This window comes from Geotrypetes seraphini, chromosome 3 (genome assembly GCF_902459505.1).
Source record: "Geotrypetes seraphini chromosome 3, aGeoSer1.1, whole genome shotgun sequence".
In the NCBI taxonomy this organism is placed as follows: domain Eukaryota; kingdom Metazoa; phylum Chordata; class Amphibia; order Gymnophiona; family Dermophiidae; genus Geotrypetes; species Geotrypetes seraphini.
The window spans coordinates 220,011,708-220,028,566 of NC_047086.1; the positions used below are offsets into that span (position 1 = coordinate 220,011,708).

General features: G+C 47.6%; 1 protein-coding gene across 1 annotated transcript in view; it reads left to right on the plus strand.

Annotated features, from left to right (window-relative positions):
* The window catches only part of LOC117357250 (histone-lysine N-methyltransferase 2D-like), a 468,534-nt gene that overhangs the window by 197,973 nt on the left and 253,702 nt on the right, over positions 1-16,859 (plus strand). Inside the window, 1 exon segment of the mRNA XM_033937621.1 lies at positions 10-1,824. Within this exon segment, the coding sequence (XP_033793512.1) occupies positions 10-1,824 (1,815 nt within the window).

Below are 16,859 nucleotides of genomic sequence, written 5' to 3' on the forward strand. Positions count from 1 at the left end.
TTCATACAGCAGGCAGAGAACCAGATCAACAAGCAGCCCAAAGGTGAAGGGGGACGGAAAGTAGAGAGGCCATCTCTTCATCTCCAAATTCCCTCTCATATAGGGCACCAGTCTGGTTCCTCACAGGTTCCTCCTGTGACAGAGCTGGCTGGCAGTATACCCATTGGGCAGTCTGTCTTTAACACTAGCTCTAGTTTGTCTACCTCATCCAGTGGGTTCCTGAAACCTTCCACCACAGGCATAGTTGGAGCTGAGGCTCCCAGTGACTCCTTTAAGCCTCCTCCACAGTCCCCTGCTCAAGTGCCTTCACATGACCCCTTTGGAAATGTCCCTACTTTTTCCTTGGAGTCTCGTTTCCAGTCTTCCTTGAGTCAAAGTCCAGCCTCCAATGGCTTCCAGACTTACGCCTCAACTGGACCCTCACTTTTTCCAAGCTCACGGCCTGCAAGTCAGCCAATAGAGTTCCACCCAACACCCCCTGGTACTCCCCGAAATCAGCCCTCCACACCAGACCCTTTCTTCAAACAGTGCTATTCAGGTGGTTCATTGGACAATTTGGTGGTCCCTGGGAGCCCAGGGTCAAAGCCATCCTCATTAGGAGACTGTGGATCAAAGCCTGTTGAACCCTTACTGTCACCTTCACATTATGGGGAGCAGAAGAAAACAATGGACAGTATCCTACTGCCTATAAAAAAAGAGGATGTAAGCCTGCAACCAAAGCATGATATGGGAATGATATCTCCTGGGTTTGTGCAAGGCGTAGTCTTTGCTGACTCTCCCTCTAACACTCACCTTGGGACAGAGATGAAATGTGCCAGTAGTATCTTTAAAGCACCTTTAACCCCACGGGTTCCTCAGGTAGAACCTCACAGTCCAGCACCAGTACAGAGGACACTGGAGCCCCATGGGCCAACACAGGCTGCCTCACCACAGCAGCATCCTGAGGTCTATACTTCTCTTTCTTACTCTGATCCATTTGCTCAGCCCACCGAAGGCAGCTGCGCTACTCCTAGGTCACTTCTCTCAGACCCTTGCTCTCGAGTACCTGCTAGTCCACAATCGCAGGCTAGCTCACCAGTGACTCCCAGGCCACTGTCCAGTGAGGCTGTTTGTCAATCCCCAGTCACGCCCCGCTTCCAGTCCCCTGAATCTTACTCAAGGCCCCCCTCACGCCCTCAGTCTCGAGATCCTTTTTCCCCCATGCACAAACCTCCAAGAGCTCAGTTGGCAGAGTCAGTCTTCAGACCTGTGCAGATATATAACTCTCCAGGTAGTAGTGTGGGGTTTCAACAAAGCCTGCCCCCTCCACAACCAGTTGAGCCCCACTGCAAAGTGCCAGCCAGCCCACAGCAGGGTTCTTATGCCAGGTCTCCAGGTGCTGGTGTGTTCCCTGGCTCCCAAGGCCAACTCTGCTTTACCTTTCCTCAGTCTCCCTCAGAATCTGCTAAGGGCTCTCCCTCCCATCAGCCCAACCTCCCTCAGTCTCATAGTTTGAATAGCCATTTTACTCCCACACAGCCTATGAACAAAATGCAGAGTAGCAGCTACTCCTCTCCCAGATTCCACCAGGCTGGCAGCCCTGGATCAGAGAACTATAGTTTGTCTCCACTGCGGCCTCCCTCTGTGCTTCAGCAGGATGGGCCCTACCTTGGTCATAGCTCTGGGCAGCGCACAGGAATCCCATCACCAGCAGAGAAGCGGGAAGAAGCGACTGGTCACGCTAGTCCCCTGGCAGCCCCTTCAAGAGAGGTGTCTGAGTTACAGGGAACTGCAGAAACGGTGCTCAACAACATCAGTCAAACAGAGCTGGAGAAACAAAGACAGGTATGGACAGCATGGTTTACAACTGGAGGGTGGGGACAGTGGCTAAACACTTGAATATTTACAGTGAATGAAAACCTGGTCTAGTAGTCATTTTATAGCAAAGTATCATAGTAAATGATGGCAGATAAAGACCTGAACAGTTCATCCAGTCTGCCCAACAGTCACAACATTATTAATTCATGATTAAATTGTCTTTCTTTGATAGATCATAGAAGTTCAACTGGTACTGTCCTTAGGTTCCAACTACTGGAGTTGCCATAGAAGCTCACGCTAGCCTATCCAAACCAAACCATCTTGTCATTTGCAGGATACAAGCTGTAAAAGTCTGTCCAGCACCAACCTCATGTTCCAAATTACTAGAAGTTCTGTTGAAGTTCTCCCCAGCCTCTCCTAAACAGAATTGCCATATATGGGGCCTAGACCATGCAAGTCTGCCCAGTACTGGCCTTAGTTCTTCACAGCTGGAGTCGCCATCTAAGTTTCATTCAACATATCACACACACATACAATCACTTAAATTTTGAGTTTATACCATTCATTTTCTAGTTAGAGATACTCTGTGTTTATCCCACACTTTTTATAATTCTTTCAACTTTTTCATTTCCACCACCTCCCTCAAGAGGGCTTTCCAGGCATCAACCACCCTTCCATGAAACAGAATTTCTTGAAATTATTCCTAAGTCTACCACCCTGCAATCTCAATTCATGTTCTCTAATTTACCATTTTTTCTTTCTCTGGAAAAGATTTGTTTCTTTATCATCCCTCCAGACCGGCACAGAATGGATGAGTTGTGGCTTCAGTGTTGGTTGGCAGATGCGGTCTCTGAGTCTAAGCTTAGTAAATTTCCTTTTTGGGATTTCTTCCTCTTTGGGGAGGAGTTGGATAAGCTTGTTCAGGTCTTGAGTGGGCGTCTGCGTGAGTTTTATTGGTAACACCCTGGCTAGGGCTCTGCCTCTTTTCCTTCCAGAGGATTCTTCTTTCAGTTCATGCAGTCCTTTCAGGGAGCATGCCGGGGGTAGGGGGTTGAGTGTTGACTTCCCTGGTGGTTCCTCCTTCGCCTGTCTGGCCCAGTGACTTGCTGTGGGTCCTTCCCCCGGTTCCAGTGTGAGCCCTATTGTGGGAATTTTACCGGAGGTGGGCCAAGATCACAATGGATCAGTGGGTCCTACAGGTGATTCGGGACAGCTATGCTATGCTCTCGAGGTTTTTATTATTATTATTTATCTATTGAATTTTTTCAAATTATTAAACAAGCACTTCTATACTTGAATACAAATTTACATCATTAATCAAGAAACTTAATAAAACCTAACATCACTGACAGTAATGTTAGGAAAAGAAAAAGTAGAAATTATTTAGTCCACAAACATAAAATATAGGTCCAAGTATTAGTATAATAATAAGGAAATATACTCATTGATTACAAGAACAGCTCTGGAGACAATGATGTAAACCCCCGATAGCCTGGACTTAAACTGCTGATGGAGCTATTGGACCAATCATCACTCCCCCCCCCCCTTCCTTGGCAGATATAAATTCCAACAATTGTTTTGGTTCAAAAAATAGAAAGTGTTATCCTTGTAGTGAACCACAGCATTTTGCTGGAAATTTCAAAATAAAGGATGCTCCTAGAGCCAAAGCTCTAGGTTTATAAAGAAGAAATTATTTCCGTCTCTTCTGTGTCACTTGAGAAATATCAGGAAAAATCCTAATAGCTGAGCCAAAGAACTTATCATTCATATGTCTAAAGTAAAGTTTAAATACAAACTCTCTGTCATGCTCTAAGGCAAACATTACTAATAAAGTTAATCTTTCCATAACTACTTCCAGGAAATTCTCTAAGAAATCTGTTAAGTTCATTCATCCCTTCTCCATTTCTCCACTTTCATAAGAACATAAGCAGTGCCTCTGCTGGGTCAGACCAGAGGTCCATCATGCCCAGCAGTCTGCTCACGCGGTGGCCCATCAGGTCCAGGACCTGTATAGTAATCCTCTATCTATATCCTTCTATCCCCTTTTCCTTCTGGAAATCATCTAATCCCTTCTTGAACCCCAGTACCGTACTCTGTCCTATCACACTCTCTGGAAGCGCATTCCAGATGTTCACCACCCTTTGGGTGAAGAAGAACTTCCTAGCATTGATTCTAAATCTGTCCCCTCTTAATTTTTCCGAATGCCCTCTCGCTCTTGTACTTTTCGAAAGTTTGAAGAATCTGTCTCTCTCCACTTTCTCTATGCCCTTCATGATCTTGTAAGTCTCTATCATGTCCCCTCTAAGTCTCTGCTTCTCCAGGGAAAAGAGCCCCAGTTTCTCCAATCTTTCAGCATATGAAAGGTTTTCCATACCTTTTATCAATTGTGTTGCTCTTTTCTGGATCCTCTCGAGTATCGTCATATCCTTCTTAAGGTACGGCGACCAATACTGGACGCAGTACTCCAGATGCGGGCGCACCATCGCCCGATACAATGGCAGGATAACTTCTTTCGTTCTGGTTGTAATACCTTTCTTGATAATACCTAGCATTCTATTCGCCTTCTTAGAGGCTGCTGCGCACTGTGCCGACGGCTTCATTGTCTTGTCCACTATTACCCCCAAGACCTTTTCTAGGGTACTTTCACCCATTACCAGGCCTCCCATCATGCAGCTGTACTTCGGGTTACTGTTTCCTACATGCAAGACTTTACATTTCTCTACATTAAACTTCATCTGCCATCTCATCGCCCACTCTTCTAATTTGTTCAGGTCCCTTTGTAAAAATAGGAGTAGAACTCTCCTGTTTCTTCCATGTGGATATATATTGAGCCACGGTAATAGGCAGCAAATTATCTTGTGAAATCATTAAAATATCTTTCAGATATCTACGCATCATCTCAAGTGGAGATAAAACTGAAGACTTGGGAAAATTTAAAAGTCTTAAGTTATTTCTTCTCTGTTTATTTTCCATATATTCCAGGGGGTTTTTTTGAATAGAGGATCTTTCTTTAATAATCTCTTTATCACAGGACAAGCAGGCAGGATATTCTTAACTGATGGGTGACGGTACCGACGGAGCCCCGGTACGGACAATTTTAGAGTGATTGCACTCTAAGAACTTAGAAAGTTCTAGCTAGGCCGCACCGTGCATGCGCGAGTGCCTTCCCGCTTGATGGAGGCGCGCGGTCCCCAGTTTATTAGTTTCCACGGAGCTAAGAAGACACGTTTTTTCCAACGGCTGTTGGAAAGTTCTTTTTTCACCTTCCCGCTCGCGTGTTTTGACGTGAATTTTTTCACTTACTACTTCTTTTTCAATTAAAAAAAATATATATATATACATATATATATATATATATAATTAATCTTTTTTTTCTTTATTTTTCGCTTGGCCCCAGTGGGGCCTGTTGGCATCATCGAAGCCTCAACCTTCGATTTTGCTACTGCCGTTTTTCCCTTCATGCTCCCTTCACCGGGCTTTAAGAAGTATCAGCGGTGTGCACGCCCTATATCTCTGTCCGACCCGCACAATTGGTGTCTTCAGTGCTTGGGTCCAGAGCATAGGGCTTCTACGTGCACCCGTTGCACTTCTCTTCAAAAGAGAACTTTGAAGAATAGCCAAATTCAACAACAGCTTCTTTTCGGTACCACCATGGAGAGTCCTCTGGCATCGGTGGCATCATTCAAGTCGGCGCCGGCCCTTTCGACACCGCAGGATGTGTCTTCGGTGTCGCAACCCACAGGTAAGCCGGCTAAGAAGCCATCCCCTACAGTCCTCGGCCCGCCAGTCGAACAAGCAGTGAGCCAAGTCCTGCAGACTGCGTGCCGGCCCCGTAAATGCTCCGCTCCTATTGAAGTCACTGCCTCTTCATCGGCATCTACTTCGCCTGAGCGTCGAGCTGCACCGCAGGTACTGAAAAGAGAAAAGTGGTACCGGTGCCTTCTGGACCATCACTGGATGACCGTATAGAGTCCATTCTCCAGGTCCAGCTTAAGGAGCAGTTACAACAACTTCTCCTGGCTCTTCTGACTCCGAACCTTCCAGTGTCGGTACCTGCTGAGCCTTCGGTGCCGATCGTCGACCAGCCTATTTTGTCGGCATCGACTTTATCGGCACTGCTGCATTCTGCCTCTTCGGTATCCATGCCTATTCTATCGGCGGAACCGAAATCTCTGCGTCGGGTGGTTCACTCGGCCTCTGACCTGGTACCGCTCTTTGACCAGAACATCCGTACCGTTTCTCATACTTCCCCGGCCACGGTATCGATGCGCTCTGGCAAATCGGTACGCAAGACCCGGCATGCAGAGGTCTCTACTCCTCTCTCTCTCCGATGATCCTCTCTGTACCGATGATAATCTTTCATCGGATAAGGCTGACCCATCTGTGCAGGAACCCAATAGTAAGCCAGAGCACACTTCCTTCACTAAATTTCTTAAAGAGATGTCAGACACCCTTTCCATCCCTTTGGAGTCTGACTCCAAGAACTCCAAAGCATTCCTTGATGCTTTGGACTTTGATCAACCTCCGAAGGAATTTCTCAAACTACCATTACATGACATTTTACGGGAAACCTTCTATAAGAATCTTGAGACTCCTCTCACTATTCCAGGGGCTCCTAGAAAGCTGGAGTCTCTTTATAAGGTTATCCCCATTCCAGGGTTTGACAAGCCTCAGCTCCCACATGAGTCTTTACTTGTAGAGTCGACCCTGAAGAAGACTGCAGGCTCTAGTGTGTATGCTTCTGTCCCTCCTGGCAGAGAGGGTAAAGCCATGGATAAATTTGGCAAACGTCTTTATCAGAACGCGATGTTGGCCAATCATTCAGGGAATTATGCATTCCATTTTTCCTTCTACCTGAAACATCTCATTCATCTGCTAACCACTTTCCAGAATTATCTCCCGGAACGCAAGCTTCCTGCTTTTCAACAATGTACTTCCAGTCTGTTCCAGCTTCGGAAGTTTATGGTTCGCTCCATCTACGATACATTTGAGCTCACATCTAGAGCTACGGCAATGTCTGTAGCTATGAGACGTTTGGCCTGGCTCCGCGTTTCAGAACTTGACGTTAACCACCAGGACCGTCTGGCCAACGTTCCCTGCTTAGGTGATGAGCTCTTTGGCAAATCTCTGGATACCACCACCCAGAAACTTTCAGCTCACGAGACTAGATGGGATACCTTGTTGAAAACCAAAAAGAAACCCCCACCTGCTCGTCCTTTTTGGCAACAATCATCCTATCAGCGTCGTTTCTCAGCTCGACCTCTTCAACCTCATCCTCCTCAGCCTCGGAGACAACGCCAGCAACAGCACCAACAGGCTCGCCAACAACAACAACAACCTGCGAAACCTGTTGCTCAGCCTAAGCCCAATCAGCCCTTTTGACTTCCTTCTCCAGGACATAGCCAGTCTCCCCTCTTCCTCTCCTCTACTACAACCCATAGGAGGACATCTACAATTTTTTCTGAGCCGTTGGGAGGTAATTACAACAGATCAATGGGTTCTATCCATCATCACTCACGGCTACTCCCTAAACTTTCAGGCTCTTCCTCCATCAAGTCCTCCAAAGGAGTCTGCTTCCAACAGGTCTCAGTCCCTTCTTCTCGGTCAAGAAGTTCAGTCCCTCCTTCTACTCAACGCCATCGAAGAAGTTCCTCCAGATCAACGAGGTCAGGGATTTTACTCCCGGTACTTTCTAGTCCCCAAAAAGACCGGAGACCTCAGACCCATATTAGATCTCAGGGATCTCAACAAATGTCTGGTCAAAGAGAAGTTCAAAATGCTCTCTCTTGCCACACTCTACCCTCTTCTCACTCAGGGCTACTGGCTATGCTCCCTGGATCTCAAAGAAGCCTACACACATATCCCTGTCCATATGATGTCCAGACAGTATCTGCGCTTTCTCATCAATCATTCTTATTACCAGTACAAGGTGTTACCTTTCGGTCTGGCCTCCTCTCCCAGGGTTTTCACCAAATGTCTTATTGTGGTAGCCGCCTTTCTCCGCTCTCACAATTTTCAAGTCTTCCCCTACCTGGACGACTGGCTGATCAAGGCTCCTTCCCCTTAGGCAGTACTTCTTGCCACCAACCAGACAATCGGATTTCTTCAACTTCTGGGCTTCGAGATCAACCTTCCCAAGTCACACCTCATTCCAACCCAGCGACTTCAATTCATTGGCGCAAAACTGGACACTGTTCTCATGAGGGCATTTCTTCCATCCAACCGCCTTCAGACCATCCTTCATCTCTGTCAGCAGGTGCTTCCACAGCTTTCCATCTCGGCCAAGCAAATGATGGTACTCTTGGGGCACATGGCATTGACAGTGCATGTCACCCCCTTCGCACGTCTTCACCTGCGCACTCCTCAATGGACTCTAGCTACCCAGTGGTCCCAAGCGACGGATCCCTGTTTGCAACACATATCTGTGACATCGTCTCTTCGACAGTCTCTGCAATGGTGGTTGACATCTTCAAATCTCTCCAGAGGTCTTCTGTTCCATCTGCCTCCTCATCATCTCGTCATCACCACAGATGCATCCCCATATGCCTGGGGAGCACACTTGAACGATCTACAGACTCAGGGTCTATGGACTGCCCAGGAAAAGAAACATCACATCAATTTCCTGGAGCTCAGAGCGATGTTTTATGCCCTCAAGGCTTTTCAGCATCTCCTCTTTCCTCAAGTACTACTGCTTTGCACAGACAATCAAGTTGCAATGTATTACATCAAGAAACAGGGTGGGACGGGCTCTCGTCTGTTGTGTCAGGAGGCCCAAAAGATTTGGTCTTGGGCGACAGCTCGCCACTTATTCCTGAAAGCTGTCTACATTCAGGGAGAGCAGAATTCCTTAGCAGACAGCCTCAGCAGAATTCTCCAACCTCACGAATGGACTCTCGATCCCATGACCCTCCAGTCTGTTTTCGCTCAATGGGGCACTCCTCAGGTGGACCTTTTCGCAGCTCCTCACAATCACCAACTGCCCCAATTTTGCTCCAGACTCTACTCCCCTCACCTTCTGGCAGCAGATGCGTTTCTCCTGGATTGGACCAATCTTTTCCTTTATGCATTTCCTCCTCTGCCTCTCATGTTGCGGACCCTGTTCAAGCTCCGGAGAGAACATGCCACCATGATTCTCATCGCTCCACGGTGGCCCAGGCAGCATTGGTTCTCCCTTCTACTTCAACTCAGTTCCAGGGAGCCCATCCTTCTTCCTCTATTTCCTTCTCTGCTTACTCAGCATCAGCAGTCTCTTCTGCATCCCAACCTTCAGTCTCTGCACCTGACAGCTTGGTATCTCTCGAGCTGACCTCGACTCATTCCCTCCTTTCTCAGCCCGTCCGTTCTATCCTTGCTGCTTCCAGGAAGCCGGCCACTCTTCAATGCTATCAACAGAAGTGGACCCGGTTTTCTTCCCGGTGCCTTCTACATCATCATGGTCCAACTTCACTAGCTGTAGAACTAGTGTTGGATTATCTCCTTTCTTTGTCTAACTCTGGACTCAAGTCTACTTCTATCAGAGTTCACCTTAGTGCCATTACTGCTTTTCATGAGCCTGTTCACGGAAAACCTCTTACTGCTCATCCTTTGGTTTCCAGATTCATGCGGGGCCTTTTCAACGTGAAACCACCTCTCAAGCCCCCTCCTGTAGTCTGGGATCTGAATGTGGTTCTTTCCGCCTTAATGAAGCCTCTTTTTGAACCTTTGGCCACAGCACATTTCAAATTTCTCACTTGGAAAGTGGTCTTCCTTATAGCTCTCACTTCTGCCAGGAGGGTCAGTGAGTTGCATGCACTAGTGGCCGATCCACCTTTCACTGTTTTTCACCATGATAAGGTGGTTCTCCATATACATCCAAAGTTTCTCCCTAAGGTTGTGTCTGACTTTCATCTCAATCAGTCCATTGTCCTACCTGTATTTTTTCCGAAGCCTCATTCTTATCCAGGTGAATAGGCTTTGCATACCTTGGACTGTAAACGTGCTTTGGCTTACTCTCTTGAACGCACTAAACCTCACAGATCATCTCCTCAACTGTTTTTGTCCTTTGATCCTAACAAGTTGGGTCATCCTGTATCTAAACGCACCCTATCCAATTGGCTTGCTGCTTGCGTTTCATTCTGTTATGCTCAGTCGGGCCTGACACTGGAAGGTTCTGTCACGGGCCACAAAGTTAGAGCTATGGCAGCGTCTGTAGCTTTCTTCCGCTCCACTTCCATTGAGGAAATCTGCAAGGCTGCTACTTGGTCCTCAGTTCATACTTTCACATCTCATTATTGTCTGGATGCATTCTCCAGACGGGATGGACACTTCGGCCAATCCGTTTTACAAAATTTATTTTCCTAATGGCCAACCTTCCCTCCATCTCTCTTTTTGTTAGCTTGGAGGTCACCCATCAGTTAAGAATATCCTGCCTGCTTGTCCTGGGATAAAGCACAGTTACTTACCGTAACAGGTGTTATCCAGGGACAGCAGGCAGATATTCTTACGTCCCACCCACCTCCCCGGGTTGGCTTCTTAGCTGGCTTATCTTAACTGGGGACCGCGCGCCTCCGTCGGGCGGGAAGGCACTCGCGCATGCGCGGTGCGGCCTAGCTAGAACTTTCTAAGTTCTTAGAGTGCAATCACTCTAAAATTGTCCGTACCGGGGCTCCGTCGGTACCGTCACCCATCAGTTAAGAATATCTGCCTGCTGTCCCTGGATAACACCTGTTACGGTAAGTAACTGTGCTATTTCTACCTTCTTAATTTGGATAATCTGTTCCTCATGTCTTTTAATTTCATCTGCTTGTTCTCTTAACTTTTCCTCGTGAACCCCAACCTGGGAGCTGACAGAGTCAGTAACTTAGTCATTGCCTTCTGGAGGTTAGAGTTCATGATTTCTATAGCCCTCCATAGTTCCTCTAAATTCACTACTGCTGGCTTAGTCAATTGTCAAAACTGGATGTTGATACTCACAGAAGCTGTTCCTATTCCTGCTTTGAGTGCTGATGTCAGAGCTTCAGTGGGGACTTCTTCCTCCATTGCTTCTCCTTGGGGGCTAGAGAGCAATCCACCTTCCAGGGTAAGCTGTCCAGCCATTCTCTCTGCAGGGCTGCTTCCTGGTTGGACAGGACTTAGCCCCTGAATCGGGCTAAGAGAAACCCGATCGTCACTAAGGTTCACTGAGCCCAGTGAACCTGCTGGAGTCAGGGGTGTCTCCTTTGTCTGGCAGAAGAACCCAGCTTCCATCTTTGTCTGTACTAAGTTCTTAGAGCTCCCGGACCCGGAGGAATAGACTGGGTAGCTCCCTTCCTCTTCCCCATTCGGGACTCTTTCTGTGTTTGGTCCACTGCACGTCTGAGACCTAAAGGTAAAAGACAAAGGCCAGCCAGGCCTAGCAGCCAGCGTGTAGTGTCTGTTCAAAACACCATCTTGGATCTCTTCCCCCCGACCAGTTAAATTGTACTGAATATCAACCCGGAAGTTTGTGCCTAAGACAGTGGAGGGTTCATGCTCTTGATTTTTTTACCAGCCCTTAACAGATCTTTTCCTCTCTTCTCCTTATCAGGCAACTTGGAAGAAGCGGGCATTTTGTCAGATGCTGCAAAGGTTGTTGGACCTCAAAGCAGTGGTTCCAGTTAGAGAATGACACGGTGGCGGTTTACCCGCGGCTACTGCGTTTAGCCACGGGTAACCCGCCAAAAACGGGGAATGAAAATTAGCAGCCACTGCGGGGATGGGGACAAGGCCATCACCACCCCGTGGAGCGGTGAATGGTCTTGTCACCGCAGTGAGGCATAAAGGATCGTGCGGTTCCTGCAGCCCCCACCCGCCCACCCACTCGATCATTTAACCAGCTTCCTCTCTCCACCTCACCTTAGTTTGCCGGCTTTATTTTTCGGCGACCGGAACGCTTTCAAAAGAGCCGCGCACGCACGGCTGCTCAGTATTCAATCTTCTGCTCTGACCCAACTGGAAACAGGAAGTTGCAGCAGAGCAGAAGATTGAACTTTGAGCAGCCGCGCATGCCGGTCTTTGAAAGCGTGCCGGTCGCCGAAAAAGAAAACCGGCAAACTAAGGAGAGCTGGAGAGCAGTAGCGTACCAAGGGGGGGGGGGGGGGGGGCGGGAGGGGCGAAAAAGGTAATGGCGCCAGGCCTTGGAGCACCGAGGCAGACCGCTTCTCCTCCCTCCCAGCCGAACCCTCGCTGACCCTCCTATCTCTCCCCCCCCGTGAACCTTTCCGACCCTCCCAGCGAAAGCAGCAAACCTCCCTCCAGTAGCGTCGGCTTTCTCCTCCCTCTGCCGCATCACTGGGAGGGTCGGAAAGGTTCATGGAGGGGGGGAGATAGGAGGGTCAGCGGGGGTTTGGCTGGGAGAGGGGAGAAGCGGTCTGCCTCTTGCTCCATTACCTTCTTCGGGCAGCAGCAGCGTTTACAATTCGCTGCTGTTGCCGGCTTCAGGCCTTGTTCTCTGCCGGGTCCTGCCTACTTCCTGTTTTCATGAAGACAGGACCCGACAGAGAGGAAGGCCTGAAGCGGGCAACAGCAGTGAATTGTGAATGCTGCTGCTGCCCGATGAAGTTCAGGACATCAGGACATTGGGGAAGGAGCAGGGAGAAATCGGCTGCTGGCTTGGGGGTGAGGGTAGAGAAAGAATCGTGGAAGTGGAGAAATTGGCATGATGGCTTTGTGGGGGCTAGGGGGAGAGAGAAAGAAAGGCAGAAATAAAGAAGGGTCAGGGGGAGAGAGAAAGAAAGGCAGAAATAAAGAAGGGTCAGGGGGAGAGAGAAAGAAAGGCAGAAATAAAGAGGGGGTCAAGAGGGAGAGAAAGAAAGGCAGAAAGAAAGAGGAGGGCCAGGGGGAGAGAGAAATAAAGAGGGAGGCCAGGGGAAGAGAGAAAGAAAGGCAGAAATAAAGAGGGGGCCAGGGGGAGAGAGAAATAAAGAGGGAGGCCAGGGGAAGAGAGAAAGAAAGAGGGGGGGAGGAGAAGAAAGAAGGACCAGAGACTCATGAAATCACCAGACAAAAAGGTAGGAAAAATGATTTTATTTTCAACTTAGTGATCAAAATGTGTCCGTTTTGAGAATTTATATCTGCTGTCTATATTTTGCACTATGGCCCCCTTTTACTAAAACGCAATAGCGGTTTTTAGCGCAGGGAGCCTATGAGCGTCGAGAGCAGCGTGGGGCATTCAGCGCAGCTCCCTGCGCTAAAAACCGCTATCGCAGTTTAGTAAAAAGGGAGGGGGAATATTTGTCTATTTTTGTATAGTTGTTACTGAGGTGACATTGCATAAAGTCATCTGCCTTGACCTCTTTGAAAACCCGCAGAATATAAATGATAATTAACATTTTCTCTGCGTACAGCGTGCTTTGTGTTTTTAAAATTTTATTGTTGGTAGATCATTTTGACTTGGCCACAAAGGTAAGGGGGAGGGAGGGAGGGGAGCTGCTGAAAGACATCTAGTAATCCTTGCAGGCTTGACTGTGCAGGGAATTATTTTTGTAAAATCATGTTTTGTTATGTGACTGGCATTATCTAGACTTTAATTTCTATGAATGAATAGAATGAAAATGATATAAAATTACTTGCTTGCGGGGACCGCGTGTTCCGGCTCACACAAGGAAGGAGGGGGTGAAAGGGAAAAAGTTTCTCTTCCTTGGAAATAGATTCTGAAGTGACCTCATCAAAGAAGACCAGCACCAAATGTACAAGAAATCCCTTAAACAATGTCAAAAGAGCCCAAAATAGAAAACTGCTACTGCCTTGAGACTCCATTATTGAAGGAATCAACTTGAAATCACAGAAGAGACAGGAAAAGGTTAAATGCCTCATGGAATCCTCAGGTACAAAACACAAACCAAATTGTGAATGAAATCAGAGCAGACAGTAAGAATTATAAAATTGATGTCATTATCCATCTGGAAAAAAAGGCGTACTAGAAATAATGCCTCAGCAATACAATTTTCAGAAGTTCTATTTGCTCATGGTAAGGGAGAAGAGAGACTGCTAGTGATGGTGGGGGGACTGATAGAAGATATGAAAGAAGGGTGGTAGAAAGGAACAGATGGTAAAGAAGGGAGGGAAGGGTGGTGGTGGAAAGGAATAGAACAGACATTGAAAGAAGGTAGAGAGGAACAGACCCTGAAAGGAAATGTGGAAGGCAGAGTGGGGAGAAGACGCTGGAAGGGAAGAATACAGATGTCAGACTATGGGGGAGCGGAGGGAAGAAGATGGGTGCTAGACGGGGACGGTGACGGGGCGGTGAATGGGATGGCAGTGGCGGTGACGGGGCGGTGAAAGGGATGGCGGTGAAGATGACGGGGCGGTGAAGGGAACGGCTGTGACTGGGCGGTGCAGAGGATGGTGGGCCGGGGACGGTGCAGTGACGGGGACAAATTTTTTCCCCGTGTCATTCTCTAGTTCCAGTGCTCCCTCAGAAGATTTGCACCAGCAAGTATTACATTTATCCCAGGACAAGCAGGCAGCATATTCTCACATATGGGTGACATCAACCACGTAGCCCCAATGCGGACAGCTTTACAAGTAGACTTGCTTGAAGAACTTTTAGGAAGTTCGTAACTGCCGCACCACTCATGCGTGAGTGCCTTCCCGCCCGACGTAGGGCGCGCGTCTCCTCAGCTCTAAGTTTTCCGCGGAGCTGAGAAGCCCTCGTTTCAAGGCTCTGCGCAAGAGTTAGTTTTACTCATGTCTTCTTGCCGTGGCTCGTATATTTTCTTTTTATTTACTGAGTCACTGTGTTACACATGTTTAAAAAAAAAGTCTTTGTTTAATTTTTTCAGTAGTGTTACGGCGGGGCCTGTTCCGCAGCCTCAGCCTGCGGGCTTCGATTTAGCCGTGGCCGTATTTCATTCCATGTCCCGGCCAGTCACAGGATTTAAGAAGTGTAGCCGGTGTCAATGCGTGATCTCCATCACTGACCCACATAAGTGGTGTGCAGTGTTTAGGACCTGATCATCTTCCGGAGTCGTGCATCCACTGTGCTACACTTCAAAATCGAGCCCTTAAACGTTGTCGAGTTCAGATTGAAAAAATCTTTGGAGTAATGAATCTTTCTTCAACTAAAGCCTCGATCCCGATTGCAGCCTCGACTCCATTGAAGTCTTCTGTGGGGCCCAAAGCTTCATCCTTGACCTCGCTAAAACCTTCCTCGATGGGGAAGTCCTCATCCTCGGGGAAGTCAGCTAAATCCTCTCCGGATGGGCCGTTATCTTCAGTGTCTCTATCTGGTAAGCTATCCAAGCCAACCCATCAGGAGCCACTTGCCATTTCAACAGTGGCCCTGGTGGACCTGGTCGCTTCGAGACTCCCCAGGAAGCGTGTCTCAAAATTGAGGCAACACTCTTCCTCGAGGTTGTCTTCCTCGGAGTCCATAGCCACACCTATTGTACTCGGTGCCGGCTTTGCAGAATTTGTTGGAAAACTATTCTGCATCAGGAGTTTGGTAATATCTTGCCAAATTGACTCCTGCCTCGACCCTGCTTCCTGCAGTCCAGCCTGAGTACTCAGCAGTAATACAAGGAGTTGAGTCCTTGAGAGTACCTCGAGATCAATCTACACGCTGATACAAGGAGTTGAGTCTTTGAGAGTACCTCGAGATCAATCTACACGCTCTATACAAGGAGTTGAGTCATTGAGAGTACCTCGAGATCAATCTACACACTCTGTACAAGGAGTTGAGTCCTTATCAGTGTCTCGACTTAGATCTCCAACCTCCAGTCATACCTCTACACATAAGGCTTTGCCTTCTTCAAAGCACAGAGTGAGAACTCCTCGACATTCCTCATCGAGGCTGGATTTGACGCGATCACGGGCCCGTGATTCGAGACATAGTTCCTTCACATCATTTGTCGAGGCATTCATCGAGGCCCAGGTCTTCTCGAGACAGACCTCGTTTATCTAAGCATCGAGACTCTTCAAGGCCACCAACTACTTTCTCAAGGAAATCTATTGTGGAGCCTCAGTATTCTCGCCAGTTAAGTTCTTCTCCTGCGAGGCGTTCTGCTTCTTCTAGAAGTGGTATTTCATCTTTACCTCTGCCTATGGATTCAGATCTGTGGTACCAATATTCCAGAGAGGCTTTGCCTTCTTTCTCTGCTTTAAAGGATATCTCGAGAGGTTCTCCTTCACCTTCACCTCAACAAGGTCACTCCTCTTCTGATCCAGTGTCCTTTACAAAATTCTTATGTCAAATGAGTAAAGATCTCAACATTACCTTGGAGTTGGAAGAACTGGGTATGCCTAATCCTCCAAGGGATTCTCTCAAATTACCCATGAATGGCATTCTTTCTCAAACTTTCAAGAGGAATCTAGATACACCGTACTCCATTCCTGCTGTGCCAGCAAAGCTGGGATCTATTTATAAGATGGTACATTGTAAGGGATTTGAGAAGTCTCAACTATACCATTAATCTCTTCTCGTGGAGTCTTCTTTAAAAAGATCCAATCCTGCCAAAGTTTATGCCACCATTCTTCCTGGCTGAGAGGGCAGGACCATGGCCAAGTTTGGCTATTGGCTGTATCAAAATTCTATAATGACAAATAGAATTTTAAACTACCATTTTGTCTTTACATCATATCTCAAGCATTGAGTCAAGGCTATGCCTACTTTCTTCAAGTATCTTCCAATACATTTCTTAACAGAATTTCAGCATATGCATTTAACTCTAGGTCAACTTTGCATGCATATGGTTCATGCTGCATATGTTGCTTTTGAAATGTCCTCCAGGGTCACTGTGTTCTCGGTGGTCATGCATTGCCTAGCCTGGTTACACACTGTAGATATGGATCCAAATTTGCAGGATCAACTGGACAACATCCCATGTCAGGGGAATGAGCTGTTTGATGATTCGATTGAGGCAGCTACAAAATGCTTGTCTGAGCATGAGTAATCATTTGCTTCTATAGTTCGGCCGAAGCCAAAACCTTCCACTGCTAAGAGTTACATACCTCCTCCATTTTATCAGAGGCGTTATCCTCAAAAGGCAGCACCTTATTCAAGGCCGCCTCCTAAGAAACAACAGCAGCAACAACAAAGGCAGTATAAGCCTCAAACTCCTGCTGCG